Source organism: Myxine glutinosa, chromosome 4 (genome assembly GCF_964187855.1).
Source record: "Myxine glutinosa chromosome 4, kmMyxGlut1.1, whole genome shotgun sequence".
In the NCBI taxonomy this organism is placed as follows: Eukaryota; Metazoa; Chordata; class Myxini; order Myxiniformes; family Myxinidae; genus Myxine; species Myxine glutinosa.
In genome coordinates this window covers 149,806,094-149,822,863 of record NC_136264.1, presented here as the reverse complement: position 1 = coordinate 149,822,863, position 16,770 = coordinate 149,806,094, and the positions used below count along the sequence as shown (strand labels likewise).

Here is a 16,770-nt window from a genome sequence, read left to right as displayed (position 1 = left end):
ATTGTTCCCATTTGTATTTTCGTTATAACTATTTATTTTATGGTGTATATATTGTCTCCCGACGAAGATTTTCGGTGCAAATCTTTCATACCTGTATTGAAAATCGTGTTAATTCGGGTCGTGTTTTGAGGCCTTGTAGTTGTACAGTGAACACTGTACAACCTTGAGGCTTTGTTTTTCTCTCAGCGGTCCGTGTTTTTGTGATCCAATAACTTTCGTTCTCTGTTTTCCCAATCTTTTCACCCCATAGCCCTCTTCCTTGTGTAAATCACAACTCAAAAAAATCCAAAAAAAAAACATTTCCTTCTCTGTTCTCATTCGTTTATTCATTCTTATTCGTTCGTTCGTTCGTTCTTCGACCACGTGTTTCTCCCCCATTTCCCCAGATAGATTGTCAAATTTCAACTCGTTATTTTATCGTCCATGCGTTATTGTTTTGATTATAGTTACTTTTGGTTTGAATTTCCTGTAACTTGTAATTATTTAATCGTGTTCTGCTCCTCGTGTGCGGCCTTGTAGTTGTACCCCCGTCGGTGTTTGTTATCTTAATCGTGTTTTGCTTGGCTCTTAGTTTTTTTCCCTTCTACCCCGAACATAATACTCTGTCTAACGTTCTAAATCCCCACCTCCCCCCTCCCCCACCCCCAAAAACCAAACAAACAAAACAAACAAAAAAACATTTATTTTCCTTTCTCCACGTGTACTGTTGACTCATCCTGTATTTTCTGTCCAGGTGTGCTGTTCGCCCCGCCCCCATTAACTCCTTGCCATCCACCGTTTGCCCTTCACGTGACTCGTGGTGGTCCCTCTCGGCTCTCCCCCCCGTTGGTATTTTTGTGCACATAAGATTGTTCACGGTTCTGTTTAAATATTATTTAAATATGTATAACCTTTCCCCTTCAGTGTTTTACTCAGTGGTATTTTACAACACGCTGTTTTTCTTCCTATTTAAAAGGCTTTTCTCAATTTCCTCTCCAACTCATTCCACCTCAAAAAAAAGAAATTCAATATCTTATACGTCTCCCTCACTACATGGTCTAAATTCACATTCATTCCATCCCTCCTCCATCATTCTGAACCGGATTGCTAACTTCAAAATCACAACAAACCCAATTTGTTTTCAATGTTCGTCTTTCATTAATCATCCACTTTCTAAACTCCCCTCTTGCCCCTCCCATCCAAATCCCTCCCCTTGCACCTACACTCCTAAACTCCCCCCTTGCCCCACCACTCCTGAACTCCCCCCTTGCCCTTCCACTCCTGAACTCCCCCCTTGCCCTTCCCCTCCTAAACTCCCCCCTCACTCCTCCCCTTCAAAACTCCCCCCCAACCCCTCCCATTCAAATCTCCCCCCATACCATTCCTCTCCAATTCTCCCTCCTCCCCCCTCCTCCCCCCTCCTCCTCAAAGCTGCCTCCTCCCCACTTCGTCTCCCTTCTATCTCATACCTCCACCCCCCCCCAACCTTCTTCTTTCCTCTCCCCCCCTCAAACAACCCCTCTCTGTGCCTCATCCCTTCACCTTCAAACCTTTCATCCTCCTCATCTTTCCCTTTCTTGGAACTCTTCTGCAATCGCTGACACACTAACAATTGCTCTCCCTACCTCCCCCTCTCATCCTTCATCTTACCCTACTCCTCCCCTCCCCTGTCCTGTACCCGATGCTCCCCCTCTCTCTTCATTAACGGTATGGACCTCAAACATCCGGGGCCTTCGCTCAAACCTGACTGATCTCTCCATACAGGTTGCTTCTGACAATCCAGACTTGATCTGCTTAACAGAGACTTTCCTCCTTCAAGATGTCTCTGATTCCTTAATATCTCTTCCTGGTTACTCCCTCCTCCGGTATGATAGACCTGAGCCTCGGCCTGGTGGTGGGGTGGCTATCTTTATCAAAAACTCTCTTCCTCACTCTCCTTGCACTGCCCTCTCTCCTCCTCACCCCCAGGAGTACCTCTGGCTACGGCTTCCTCTCCGCTCCCACCTTTTGTTCATATGTGTTCTGTACCGTCCCCCAAACAGTGATGACTCCATCTACATTTCACTGTCTGACAACATGGACCAACTTCTATCCACTCATCCCAACTCTCTCTTCCTCATATGTGGTGACTTCAATTGTCATCATGCCACCTGGTTGGGTGTGGGTTCCTCTCTCACCAGTCATGGCACCTCAGCAAAGGACTTCTGTGACTCACTGGGATTGACACAATCTGTCAATTTCCCGACCCGGATCTCAGCCAATGGAGTATCTTCTCTTCTAGACTTGGTTATGCCTAACTTCCCTGCTAATGTCTGCTGCTCTTCTTCTGCTCCAATCAGTTCTTCTGATCATGTGCTTGTCAAAGTGGACATCTCTCTGGCCATTCTCAGAGAGCCTCCTCAGCGTCGACGAGTCTGGCATTTCACTCAGGCCGACTGGGACGGTCTTCAAGCAGCCATCAATCGCCTGGATTGGTCTCCCATCTCCACTGCCTCTGACATCAATTCTTCCTGGGAATTCTTCCAAAGCAAACTGATCTCTCATGCACAGATTTATCCCATCTCGCCTTCAGTTGTCTTACCCTTCCTCCCGTCCATGGTACACTGAATCTTGTGGTGAGGCAGTTGCCCTGAAACAACTTGCCTTTGCCTCTTGGAAGGCTAATCCAACTGAAGGAAATCTCAGTTCCTTCCACCAAGCTCGGAACAAGTGTGTGTCTACCCTCAGGAGTGCCAGGAAGCACTATCTCTCCTCACTCAAGAATGAACTCTCAAACCTGTCTCCTTCCTCCAAATCCTGGTGGCGTCTGGTCAAATCCGTTTCTGGTGTTTGTTCCCCCTCCATCCCCTCCCTTACCTCAAATGGCCACACAGTTGACATCGCACGTGACAAAGCCGAATGCCTCAACTCTGTGTTTGCCTCAAAATCCTTAGTCCCAAACCCATCTCTCTCTGTTCCCACCTTTCCCAGTCGAACCAAACTGCTCCTGGACTCTGTGACCTTCTCTCCTGACAAGGTGGAGGAGTTTTTGTCAAACCTCGACTCTGATTCTGCAACTGGACCAGATGGCATCAGCCCACGGGTCCTAAAATCCTGCTCTGCCGCTCTATCTCACCCTCTCTCTGTTCTTTTCACCCTATCCTTTGCTCAAGGTCATCTGCCAGCATCCGGGAAATCAGCAAACATTACCGCTTTACACAAAAAAGGTGCAAAAACAGATCCTTGCAACTACAGACCAATCAGCCTGCTCCCAATTATCAGCAAAGTCATGGAATCCATCATTGCTTCGGATATGAAATCTTTCCTCTTCTCCAATGGCTTGATCTCTGATCATCAATTTGGTTTCAGACCAGGTCACTCTACTCTGGACATGCTGCTTCTGCTGTCTCAACAATGGATGGAGGTCCTCAATGCCAAACAGGAAATCAGAGCTGTCTCCCTTGACATATCACGTGCCTTCGATACGGTCTGGCACCCAGCTCTGCTCACCAAACTCTCCTCCTATGGTATCCATGGAAATCTCCATGCATGGCTTGCGGACTTCCTCTCTGGTCTTAGTCAACGTGTGGCCCTGAATGGATTTCTCTCATCTCCCCTTCCCGTTCAGGCTGGAGTTCCCCAAGGCAGTGTGCTGGGCCCTGTGCTTTTTCTGGTCTTTATCAATGATCTCTCCGACTCTCTGGAAAATCCTCTGTATCTCTTTGCTGATGACTCCACTCTCTGCCGCTCCATTCCTCTTCCCTCAGATCGGCAGTCTGCAGCCTCCTCACTCTCTGAAGACCTGGACAAAATCACAGACTGGTCAAACATGTGGAACATGTCTTTCAATCCTGACAAATCTCACACTCTTACTATGTCTCTCCGAAAAGATCGACTGGACAACCCTCCCATCTACTTTCTCAACAATCCTCTCCAAGAAGTTCTGTCGCTCAAGCTTTTGGGTCTCACCATCTGCCATGATCTTTCTTGGGAAAACCACATTTCCAAGCTGGCCTCCAAAGCCAGTCGCCGACTGGGCATCCTCCGTCGTGCGAAGTCCTTCCTAGGCACACCTGAGCTCCTCACCACATACAAGGCTTTCATCCGCAGCTCAATGGAATACTGTTCTCCCCTATGGGCTGGTGCTCCTGCCTCACACCTGGCTCGGCTTCACGCTGTTGAATCCAAAGCTTTCAGAATCATTGGAATCTCCCGCGATGAAGCTATCTCTGAGGGCCTTTCACTCACTCACCGCAGGCAGGTAGGTGGTCTTTCTGTCTTCTACCGACTCCTCTCCGGCCTTGCTCCCCCAGCTCTCTCTGTGCTCTGTCCCCCAAATATTCCTACAGGTCGCACAAGATCTACCAGCCACCCTCTGATGGTTAAACTGCCGAAATCTCGGCTCTCTGCTCACCTTCACTCTTTCATTCCTCTTTTCTCCCGCCTCTGGAACAAACTCCCACACTCACTTCAATCACACTCCTCCCTCCAGGTCTTCAAAACAGCTGTTCACCACCATCTCTTATCTTCCCCCATCCAAAACCTTGATCTTTTCTACTCCCACTAATTCACCCCAGATCCACCTTGTTTGAAATTCCAACTTCTTTCCTGGAAGTCCTGGCAGTGTCCATATGTTTTATACCTCTCCCACCCCCCCCCCCCCTTCCCATGCCTCCCCCCCAAAGCCCTCTCCCTCCCACAGTTCTCTCGATGTCTCCATGTCTCTCGGTCCCTACTCTCAAATGTTGTGTTTGTGTCCTTCCCCCTCTCTCCCTATCTTGTCTACCGCTCCCGATGTTATTTGTTTTGTGTGTCTGTTTGTCTTTCTGTGTGATTAATGTTCGCTCTTTCACGAGCCTCGATCTTGTATACAAAAAAAAAAAAAAAAAATCCTTTTAAATGCTGAGCATCAAGTAAAGAAACAGCATGGAGCATTTTAAAAGTCTTTCGTACGACTCTGTCAGGGATCAAACCACCGAGCTCCCAGACCAAGAGCAGATGCTCTATCATCTAGCCATTATACCACCGAGTCTGGTATGTAGGTAGTAGAAAGGCAAAAGGAATATAAATTAATAATTCAAGGTGGTATGTCATTAGCAGTGATGGTGAAGTATACATAAATCTTACTATAATTCACCGAATATCCGTCTGTCTGTTCGAAGGTACCGTAAAAACTGCTGAACCGATCGCAAAGATATTTTGGGTGGGTAATCCTGGGACCCCTGGGAGTAAAATAGGCTATTTAGTTTTCCCAATTTCAGCTTTGGTCTCCAGCATTCTCAGGTTTGGACTCCCGCATAACATTCGCGTTCGCATAACGTTCATTGTGATGATGTTCTCATTGTGACGATGTATGTGTTCACGGTCGTGTTTGACGTGACGGTGTGAACATAATTTCGTAATGTTTTTCGTTTCGTAATCCTTTAATGAACGTTTAATGTTTAATGAACGTTTAATGCCCTTCGATGTCTGGGGCCGCACGCGTGCTACACTGGACGGGCCAGCATGTACCTTGCCCTTTGCCGTCAGGCTCGGGTAAACTGCTGAGCCCCATCCGTGATGGGGACTGGGGCTTGAGACAGTGTCCCACGAACGAGGAATTGCAGGTAAGCGCGAGTCATCAGCTCACGTTGATCAAGTCCCTGCCCTTTGTACACACCGCCCGTCGCTACTACCGATCGGACGGTTTGATGAGATCCTCGGATCAGCCTCTGCACGGGCTGTTCTCGGCTCGTGCCGGTGCACCGAAAATATGAGCGAGCTTGACTGTCTAGAGGAAGTAAAAGTCGTAACAAGCTTTCCGTCGGTGAACCTGCGGAAGGATCATTATCGGGACAACATGAGAGCGAGCGAGACGTGAGACGTACGTGATCGTCCATGCACTGTTTAGCCATGTACTGTTTAGATTTTGATGATTTGCATGTGATATGATTCAACGGATGTTTATATGAATCGTTTAAAATAAAAAAGCCTTCAATTTCTGATATTTTACCGTTTCATTTGGGCTTCCCAATTGAAGCCCCGCCCATAGGGCGGGTACTGTTGCTAGTTTTAAAAAGTCCAACTATAAGCAGCACGAGGTCATCACTGGACTCAAACTGAGGGCCCTCCAAACTCCATGGCAAACGGGCCACACCACCACTCACTCACTCACCTTCCGCTTGAAGCCAACGTATGCTCCGAGGAAGGTGAGAGGTAGTGATACACAGAACCACAGTGCGAGCACTGCAAGGAGTGTGGAGAAGGGAACAGCCGCCGAAGAACCCTCAACCCGCAGCATGACGTTCATGAGAAAGAAGTCAGCAAAAACAACACTGCCATGACAGGTATGTAGAACATGAAAGATCCACCATAGTCATTTGCCTCAATTATATTGTCCAGCATTGGCTGTGTTAAAGTCAATGGACTTCATTGGCAACATCTGCATTATCATTCAGGAGAGGTGTTCAGTTGAGTCCAAAAAGTTGGAGAAAAAAATTAACTTGCACATCATATCTGCACACCCGCTCTTACCCAGGACACAGCAGAGCCGTCAGCAAGATATTCAACTTCCATCGTCCTCCACCGAAAGCTGGAAAACAGAAGCGAGACGTTATTTTTCATGTCCACATTAAACTCTAACCGTCGGGAAAAGTCAGGTGTAAAATGTCTGAGAGATCAACACCAGGAGTCATCTGTCAATCATGCATTAGTGGAGCAGCAACGTGGCCACATACTCTTGTACAGGTGCGCAGATACGAAGCCAGCTGGGGTACCAAGTAGCACCCAAATTACCACGGCACAGGTCATAAGTGCCCCGCGGTTAGCTGGCGACAGGAAGCCGAGGCAAGCAAAAACTGCAGTGGGAAGAGGGAATGTTTAAAAATATATATATAAACCATTCAATGAAATCTATTCAAACAAAACAAAAAATTTCCTTTCTTCCTTTACTTTTGAACATCATTGAATATTGTAAACTATAATAATATCCTCCATTCATCCCATTCCCTGCCCACCAAGGTTGTCCAAGATATTAATTTTGCCGGCTGACTTCTCGACTCACAAAGCGTGATAAGAACCATGATTGCCGTTTGCGTGCCGGATCCCACACACACTGCCAGCAGCATGCCACGGCGGGGAGGGCGAAACACATCTCCGTGAACGAGCTTCCAGCCAAACTCCTCTTGTGCGTCATCCTGTGCACGCACAGCAAATGCAAAATGGCACGTCTGGTGTTGGCTTCCGACGGCGAACCTACCTTCACCGACATCCAAGAGTGCAAAAAACGGCAACAAATAATTGTTAAGGGACACAAGTACGTGAGAAACCGGACTCTGGTGAGCAACGACGTGAGAAGGGGAAGAATGTTGATTTTGAGACAACCACTCAACAGACACTTGTTGTCGCTCGCTCGCATTCGCTCCCTGTTGTGCTTTTATCTCAAAATAAACATTCTTCCCCTAATACTTACTGGTGGGAGTGATGATGGTTGGTTATTACTGATGTGATGACAAAGATGATCTTTCACATTATGCACACTACTCATACACCCACTGTACTCTAACCTCATTATTATCTATTATACTGGAATCTTTGGTCTTTAAACTCGTAAAGAGAACCAATGAATATCTGTTTTCTATTTTAGGAAACAGATTGATTTTCTTATGACACTCATCACCATCAAGAATATTGGCAAACAATATGTTGGAACTTGATTATTGGTTTAAATATCTTTGTCGAGTAGAGATGAAATAAAAAACGTCCTTCAACATTCTGGTCTGAGCACCTCTGAACCACATATAAATTTTTCATAAGCCACATCCACTTTTCACAAGCCATATCCACTTTTCATAAGCCACGCCCACTTTTCATAAGCATGCCCACTTTTCATAAGCATGCCCACTTTTGCCCTTATTCCACTTGTCCGCACACACTTTTATAAGCCTCGCATACTTTTCCAACATTTCAAGTTAAGCCCTGCCCCACAAGGCTTGCCCAGGCAAGCCAAGGTATTTCCGAGGGAATTTCCCAAGGAATCCACATCCACCAATGTTATAAAAAGGATTGGAACACACTGAATTTAAACAAATTTTTACTCTTATTGAGATTGGACTATTGTGCTAAGCTGGAGTGGGATGACATTTAAATTCCTTGGAAACTTACATGTGTGGATCTAAACCATCAAATTGATGAACTGAACTCAAACCTCTTCTCTATGGAGGAAAGATTTTCTTTTAATAATTACAGTTTGATTTATACCTATAATAATCTTGTATTAAATGAAATTAATTAATGGATTCATTAAATAATACATTATTATTTTCTCTCAGAAAATTGTATCAGAAATACAAATTGAGAACAAGCTTCTTCATAAAATGAGAGGCAAGTTCATCGATTTGGTTGAAGACCTTGTAAGTGACCAAGACCTGGATGACGAGATATACTTGAGACATACAGAACAAGTTTTACCTTGATGTCCCAGCCAAAGTGTTCTATCTTGGAAGTTCACAAATTTCTGAAGTGTTTGGCCTTGATGGTTCTCAATGTATGACTTTTTTCTTTTCTTTTTTTGTATACAAGATCGAAGCTCGTGAAAGAGCTAACATTAATCACACAAAAAGTCAAACCGACACAAACCGACACATAAAACACAAAAAAAAGGGGGAGCGGAAGACAAGATGGGGAGAGAGGGGGAAGGACATAAACACAACATTTGAGAGCAGGGACATCGAGAGAACTGTGGGAGGGAGAGGGCTTGGGGGGAGGTGGGACAGGTACAAAACATATGGACACTGCAAGGACTTCCAGGAAAGAAGTTGGAATTTCGAAAAGGTGTATCTGGGGTGAATTAGCGGGTGTAGAAAAGATCAAGGTTTTGGATGGGGGAAGATAAGAGATGGTGGTGAACAGCTGTTTTAAAGACCTGGAGGGAGGAGTGGGATTGAAGGGAGTGGGGGAGTTTGTTCCAGAGGCAGGAGAAAAGGGGAATGAAAGAGTGAAGGTGAGCAGAGAGCCAAGATTTTGGCAGTTTAACCATAAGAGGGTTGCTGGCAGATCTTGTGCGACCTGTAGGAATATTTGGGGGACAGAGCACAGAGAGAGCTGGGGGAGCAAGGCCGGAGAGGAGTCAGTAGAAGACAGAAAGACCACCAACCTGCCTGCGGTGAGTGAGTGAAAGGCCCTCGGAGTTAGCTTCATCGCAGGAGATTCCAATGATTCTGAAAGCTTTGGTTTCAACAGCGTGAAGCTTATCTTATCGCGAACGTATCGTGAAGACCCACTTTCCAAGTTGTACCTTGATGAGCCAGAATATGAGTTTTACATTGGAGACCCACAAATTTCTGAAAATTGTAAAAAGAGAGTTTTCCCTGAAGGTCCACAGTTATACTATGTGAGACTTATCACAGAAACCTCCAAAAACATTTGGGGGATGGGGTTATGGTTCTGCATGTGAGGGTTAGGGATGGTGTTTGAATGTGATGGTTAGGGATGGGCTGGTATTTAAATGTTCCTTGAACTGATAAATTTGGTGTTTAAATGTGAGGGTTGGGGTTGGGTTTAAGTTATCATAATGAATACCTCAGCAGATGCCCCTGCTATACACCCTGGACTTGGCCCTTGAGTGTCCACAGCGGTGTATAAGTAGAGGGTTGGGAAGTGACAACCTATTGCTTTCAATGGCATTATCTGCTTAGTTTTGTTTGATGAAGTTCCTGTAAAAAAAATGAACCCAATATTTCTTTTCATTTTAAATCGTATAACTTACAAGTCCAAGGAACTGTATCTAAAATATCAACAATCTTAAAAAGTTAATGAATCCATCGTTTTGTATAACCTTTCTCAAAGTGTGATTTCCACTAATATGTTCTTATGATATCCTCAACCTTAAACTTTGGTTTTCTCAAGTTATTCTCCTTTGTGCATTCAAAATGTTTGTTTGATTTTTTGGATACAAGATCGAGGCCCGTGTAAGAGCAAACTATGACAAAAACAAAAAAACAAAAAAAAAAACAGACACAGAAGAGGAAATAAAGGGAGCAGGAGACAAGATGGGGAGAGAAGGGGAAGCACACAAGTACAACATTTGAGAGCAGGGACATCGGGAGATCTGTGGGAGGTAGAGGGCTTGGGGGGAGGAGGCGTGGGAAAGGGAGTGAGGGGTGGGGGATGGGAGAGGGGTAACAAAAAAAAAAAAAAAAAAAAAACCCCATGGACACAGCTAGCACTTCCAGGAAAGAAGTCGGTATTTCAGAAAAGTGGATCTGGGGTGAATTAACAGGGGTAGAAAAGATCAAGGTTTTGGATGGGGGAAGATAAGAGATGGCGGGTGAACAGCTGTTTTAACCGATATGTTCTTACGTCCAATTTTGTCCAATTTGTCTTACAACCAAGTCCAATTTTGTAAATGTTTGATGGTTTGGATTTTGTAGAGGATTGAAGTGTGTTATTGTAATGATCTACACGACAGTGTTCTGAATTAAAGATACCCATTGAAAATGACCGAGTTGAGTGATTTTTTTATATAGTCTCTTTCAAAGTGCGATTAACCCTTTGAGTATGGATGACGTCCAGTGCCGCAACCCGCAAAAAAGTTTTGTGTACGGATGACGTTACTACACGTCATCGACTATACCTATAAATAGATAGTCAGTACGTGGTTGCATTCCTGTACCAAAATGCCAAATTAATCCCGACCCAGGGGTATTTTTAATCAAAAAAAAATCCCGTACTCAAAGGGTTAAAGCACTCAATAATAACTGCCTTTCCTAAAGGTGCTGCATAATGCAATACCATTATCTTTAAGAAAATTCATAAATGTTTCGTTATGGAACCCTGTTCCCTGTTCCCTCATCAGTCCATAACTTCTTTGGTTTTCTTATACTTTTACGAAATATCCCACTGAAGGCTAACATACGAGTATTACCTCTTGTTTTTTAAAGGAACAACCCACAGAAATAAATAAAGGTTAAAGCATATTTGTATCCTTTATCATTGTTGAGTTCAATTAAGTCAGCGGACCATATGTAATCACCCCCTTTGGAATAAACCTTCCTTTTAAACTTTGTGATTATTGGCCAATGTAATTCATCATCTAAAAGCTTAAGTAAATGCTCTTCAGTCTTAATGACATCATTCAAGGTCAATAGTTTTTTGGATAACCAAGTCAAAGTCTCAATTTATCACTTGTCATCTTCACGATAAACCTATCAACTTTTTCTCTCAATGTTGGAATTCGTATCAAAGACAAATTAGACAACATTTCTCTCTTGGCTTCGTGTTTTTCAACCAACGTCATGCTATGCCCACAATCAATATCATGCTTCATACAGACTTCATCAACCCTATTTTTAGGTTTAGACCAGGGTTGAGGATTTTCATCTTCATCTAATCTTTTATCCAACTTTTGTTCCTGGACCACAAAAAGAAAGTCCTGGAAGGTGCAATTCCTACAGAATTCCAGTTGTTGTAAATCTGCTTCCTGATAAAAATTGTCGTACATCTCCCCAACGTTTTTGTTTGGACATGAATTTACTTTTTAGTGCCACACACCATACATATCCCCTTTTGTATAACCCTATTATTTTGACTTTTCACATATAAGATATTTTTAGAGCCAGTTTTATTTTTACATGACAATAAATTGCTGTCATTGTTTGTATTTATAAGAAAAATTCCTTGAATGTGAATACCTTTTTAGTTTCCAACATATACTTTTGCATATTAATTTTAAAACATAAGGTATCCTTATAAATGCCTTCACTCTCCATTTATTTTAGAAATAAATTGTAAATTTATTTTTATTTATTTTGGGTCTCAAGTGAACAAGTGGAAGGAATGTATGGAGACAAAAGGTCTGAAGGTGAATATCGGAAAGACGAAGGTGATGGCAAGTGGTAAAGCATGTGGTGAGGTGGCAAGAACTGGAAAGTGACCGTGTGCTGTGTGTGCAGGAAGGGTGTTGGAGTGAACTCCATTCAATGTACAATGTGCGCTGAGTGGGTTCATCAAATAAGGAAGTGGTTTGAGAGGGTCATTAACCAGTGTGGCAGCTACATTCAAGTGTAAGGTGTGCACCGAGGGAGCTGCAGATGGAGGAAATGTTGAGTTGGATCTTGGAGACGGCGTGAAGCTGGAAGGTGTGAAAACATTTTGCTACCTAGGAGACATGCTGAATGGAGAAGGTGTATCAGACTCGGCAACGGTTGCTAGAGTGAGATGTGCATGGAAGAAGTTTCGGGAACTGAGTGGCGTGCTGACGAGGAGGGGAGTGTCGTTGAAGCTGAAGGGAAAGGTGTATGCTGTATGTGTGAGAAGTGTTATGATTTATGAGAGTGAGACATGGGTAATGAACGTAGAGCAGCAACGAAGGCTGGAAAGGGTGGAAATGCGAATGGTTCGGTGGATGTGCGGAGTATCGTTGAGAGAGAGGAAGACAAATGATGAATTGCGAAAGATGATGGGAATAGAGCCTGTGATTGATGCTATGAAGAGGAACAGGTTGAGATTGTTTGGTCATGTGTTGAGGAAGGATGAAAGTGACTGGTTGAGAAGAGTGATGGAAATGAATGTAAAAGGAAGTGGAGGACGGGGAAGACCGAGAAAGACTTGGCTAAAGATGGTGGAAGAAGAAATGCGGGCAAGGGGGTTATAACAAGGGGCGATGCAGAAAATAGGGCAAATTGGAGAAGATTGTCATGGGGACCACAAGGGTAATCCCCGCTCGAGCAGGGAAAATGGCCTTAAAATGCCTGTTGTTGTTGTTTGGGTCTCACTATCTGCCATGATCTTTCCTGGGAAAACCACATTTCCAAGTTGGCCTCCAAAGCCTGTCGCCGACTGGGCATCCTCCGTCGTGCGAAGGCCTTCCTTGGCACACCTGAACCCCGAAAACACCAGCAAGGCTTTCATCCGCAGCTGGGAGAACTGTCCTCTCTGGGCTGGCTCCCCTGCCTCAGATCTTACTCAGCTTGACGCCATGGAAAACAAGGCCTTCAAGATTACTGGAATCTCCCGCGATGAAGCCGAGTCCATGGCCCTATCCCTTCGCCATAGCAGACAGGTCCGTGGTGTCTGTCTTCTACCACCTATTGTCTGGTCTTGCACCCTCTGCTCTTTCTGTGCTTTGACCTTACTCTCCCCTCCCCCAGGTTTCTGAATGGCTCACACGGTCCACCATCAACCTCATTCTGGTGAAACAACCTAAATCCAGGATCACTGCTTACCTACACTCATTTGTTTTTTATTTCTGCCTGTGAAACCAACGTCCACATTTTCTTCAATCTCATTTTTCTCTCAGGTCCTCAGAACAACTGTTCACCACCATCTCTGGTTGCCTCCAATCCAAAACCATAATTTTAATACCCTCATTAACACCCCCCCAACACCCTCACCCCACCCAAGCCTAACCCTAACAACTCCTCCCAAATTTCCAGTTTTTCCTACTGAATCCATCTTGTCCATCCCATGCCATCCCCCCCCCACCCCCCCCCATTTCACCCCAGACCCAATATTTGCCCAAGTTGCCTCTATCCTGGCCTACAACTCAGCTGTCGGTGTTTCCACCCTCTCTCGACTGCTTCTTTTGTCCTGATCCACTCAGTGTACTAGTACTAGCTCTTCCACAAGACAAGATTATGCATACAAATTTTTTTTTTTTTTTTTTTAAGCACAGCATGGTAAAGCAAACACATTTTAACATGAGCAGATCAACCAAAGAGCTACCTGATTATATCGGGCAATGTCCTTATGAAGAGTTCGCAGCAGAATCATGGCCACCATGCCGGACAGGAACAGAACGATGATCAGCGAGTTGATAATGCTATGAGTGGTGGGCACAATATTGGAGAAACTCTGGCATCAGCAAAAGAGCGATTCAGGGCTGTGCGCCAAGCAAGATCCTGATTGTGGTATTGGTGGCACGACTTGGAGTCTGCGTTAAAAGGCGAAAGATGGATGATTGGGCAAAAGAGCTACAATGAAGAATAATTACCTGAACCACTGGATGTTTGAGTGGGGCATCGACTCCAAAATGTAATCCCATCTGGAGGCCCAACTGATTGTATCGTTTTTCTGCAGGGGAAATAGTAGAAACGGTATCAACCCTTGTATGCAGCACTGACAGGAGTGTCGAGCACGAGACGCTCTCGGTCTAAAGTGGAAAAAAACAGCAACGTACAATGAAGGTGATGCTGTAAGAGTACAGGACGTGAAGTGGGGCAGAGAGCTTGGATGGGATGGCCAGCGGAGCTTTGCCCTTGCATTCATCCGGTGAATCCTTTGTATGTTTTATACTGCAACAGAAAAAATGACATCTTTCACCAAACCAAAGCATTCCAGTAAGTCGTTAACAAAACGGCTGGTTTTAAGATGCAATTCCTAGATATACATTGCAGCCTCAATCGCACAGTCAATTGGGTTAATTTGCTCACATTTAACAAACGCATGCACAAAGGACCCTCCCCCTCCCCCTCTTCCTTTTCCTCCCCCCCCCCCCCCCCCCTGCCATTCACCACAGTGAAGGGATACACTGCGAAGTATACATCCTACTCCCATCCATCCTACTCATCCCATCCTACTCCCCATCCATCCTACTACCCATCCTACTCCAACTATTTTTATTGCACCACCCGCTGACATGACCCAGTATACACATTCACTGGTGACTTATGCTCTGGAACAATGTGTGTAAACACTCATGGTTGTAATTCATTATTTGAACACGTTTATGAAGATTACGTGTTGTACACCAACCATGGTTCCGCATGAAAAATCAATCAGCACAATGAAAAGCTGCATCTCAAGTATCCTGTAAATGACCGATGTTAACAGCATAACATTTAGACAACAGGGGGGAAAAAATGAGGGCCCACGTGGCTGGAGCCCCCCTGGACTGAGCACCAAAGCACCAGCGATTGGTCAACGCAGTGAGACCTGCTTGTAGATGATAAGTTTAGAGTGTCACTTGGCAGCATCTTTGGCCCAGTCTTGCTCTTTGTCAACTTAAACAATCTCTCCACGGCTTCAGAGTACCCTGTCTTCCTTTTAGCCAATGGCTCCTCGTTGTGCTGTGCAGTATACTCCATATATACGAACAGGCAGATAGCAGAAATGCCAATCTGGCAAATGGAATAAGTCTTTCAATCTTGGAAAATCTCACGGTTTCACCATGTCATTCTGGAAGGATCATCAAACAAACCCACCTATCCACTTCTATCGTAAATCACAGGAAGAGGTTCAATGTCTTGAACTTATCACAGGGGAAGACCTCTCCTGGACTCTATAGCAAAGCTGGCCACAGGCTGGATATCCTCTGTCGTTCCAAGCCATCGCTTGAAAATCAGAACTATTCACAGCTTGCGAGGCCTTTGGTTGGTGGTGCGCTAGCATCATCCCCCAACCCTACCCACGATACTTTCTATCTCCATTAATCCTATCCTTCCCTACCCAACCCAACCCAACCCTCTTGCACATTTTGTTCCCTCCACTCTTCCAATTCCCTTGCTGTGTTCACCTGCGGCCCTATTGTTAGTATGTTGCTTTTTCACTCTGTCGCCTCTCGCTTCCATGAACCCACATTCTGAATGGAAAAAATCCATTAAATCAATGGTTATAATGGGGTTAGTACAATTGACGATGAGTAATGGAATACAAGTTAAAGGGGTGTAAATATCACACAGACATGAAAGGCCTGTGCTTAAGTTTTCCTTTACATCCTTCTTAGATTTGTGCACATTGAACACATGTATTTGAGTTCTGCCAAACCACCCCACAAACCCGACAGTGTTTAGTAACATACAAGTTATGGATTAGAATAAATTCTCATAAAATAAAGTGACTCATTACAAATGACCTTTTTTGAGAAACAAATGTTATTACATTTAAAAGCTAATACTGGGAATTAAAAACATGGTTAAAGTGTCTCATTTATATTGTTGCAGATCTCCGACGTCGGCTCTCCCCTTATCAAGAAGGGGTTAATCCCCTTGTCCTTTTATCTGGCCAACGCGATCCTGGAAGTTATAACGTCCTTCCCGGGCAGTGTTAGGTAGGGTTTTTTAGGCCGAGGGATTCGCTACTACCTAAGTACTAACGCTGACCGGAAACGAGGATATAACTCCCGCTCGAATCACGGATATCAGGTGGAAACGCCGAGCGGATAGCGATCCGCGATCCGAGCTGTTAACAATGGCTAACCCGATTATAGCGGTTGGGATCGTGCCATGTTTACCCAATGGAGAAAAGACTAGGACGATCGGATTAAGGAGAAACCAGAAAGAACAAGGCAATTTATTTACAAATGTACAAAGAAGAAGAGGAAACGAAAGAATGTACAAGAAAGAAAGAGGAAGGAAAAGTACACAGAGCAGCCTTAGACAGTCTTATTCTATTCCCTGGACACAGGCCCGCTCGCTCTCAGATTCGGTCTCAGACTTCAGACTCACGCGGGGATGTAGAAGGTAGGGTGGAAGGTCCGGCGATGGTGTCCAGGCTCCGGTCCTCGACCCGTACCAGGCGATGAAACCCGGCAGGCAGCTCTCCGTGTAGCGTAGCGCGAGCGGACAATTATCGTGACGGGGGAAGGTAAGCTGGGCTATTGGCGTACGTAATATGCGTACCGGCGCTTTGCCACGCGCTACCGGTCTTACTCACTCCAAGCGCCCCCTCCCCAATGTCCTGCACGCTGCAGTTCTTGGCAATGCGTGCCGCGCGCTCGCCCGGTCAGCCCTCTCGTAAAGCGCAATTCCTTCCAATACCAATCTTTGGCTTCAGTTCTCTCGTAAAGCGCACGTCCCAGGTCAAGCGCCTCTCTCTCCCCGACGTCCTTTCGCAATG

General features: G+C 45.0%; 1 protein-coding gene across 2 annotated transcripts in view; it reads right to left on the bottom strand.

The window, feature by feature from the left end:
* Positions 1-16,770, bottom strand: part of LOC137425381 (transmembrane 9 superfamily member 2) — a 73,531-nt gene that overhangs the window by 9,774 nt on the left and 46,987 nt on the right. For both annotated transcript variants that reach the window (XM_068113775.2, XM_068113776.2), the window contains 7 exons: positions 14,114-14,228; positions 13,928-14,007; positions 13,660-13,756; positions 7,001-7,133; positions 6,675-6,794; positions 6,472-6,529; positions 6,113-6,272 (listed from right to left, as the gene is read on the bottom strand). In XM_068113775.2, the coding sequence (XP_067969876.2) occupies positions 6,113-6,272; positions 6,472-6,529; positions 6,675-6,794; positions 7,001-7,133; positions 13,660-13,756; positions 13,928-14,007; positions 14,114-14,228 (763 nt within the window). The remainder of the gene's footprint in view (positions 1-6,112; positions 6,273-6,471; positions 6,530-6,674; positions 6,795-7,000; positions 7,134-13,659; positions 13,757-13,927; positions 14,008-14,113; positions 14,229-16,770) is intronic.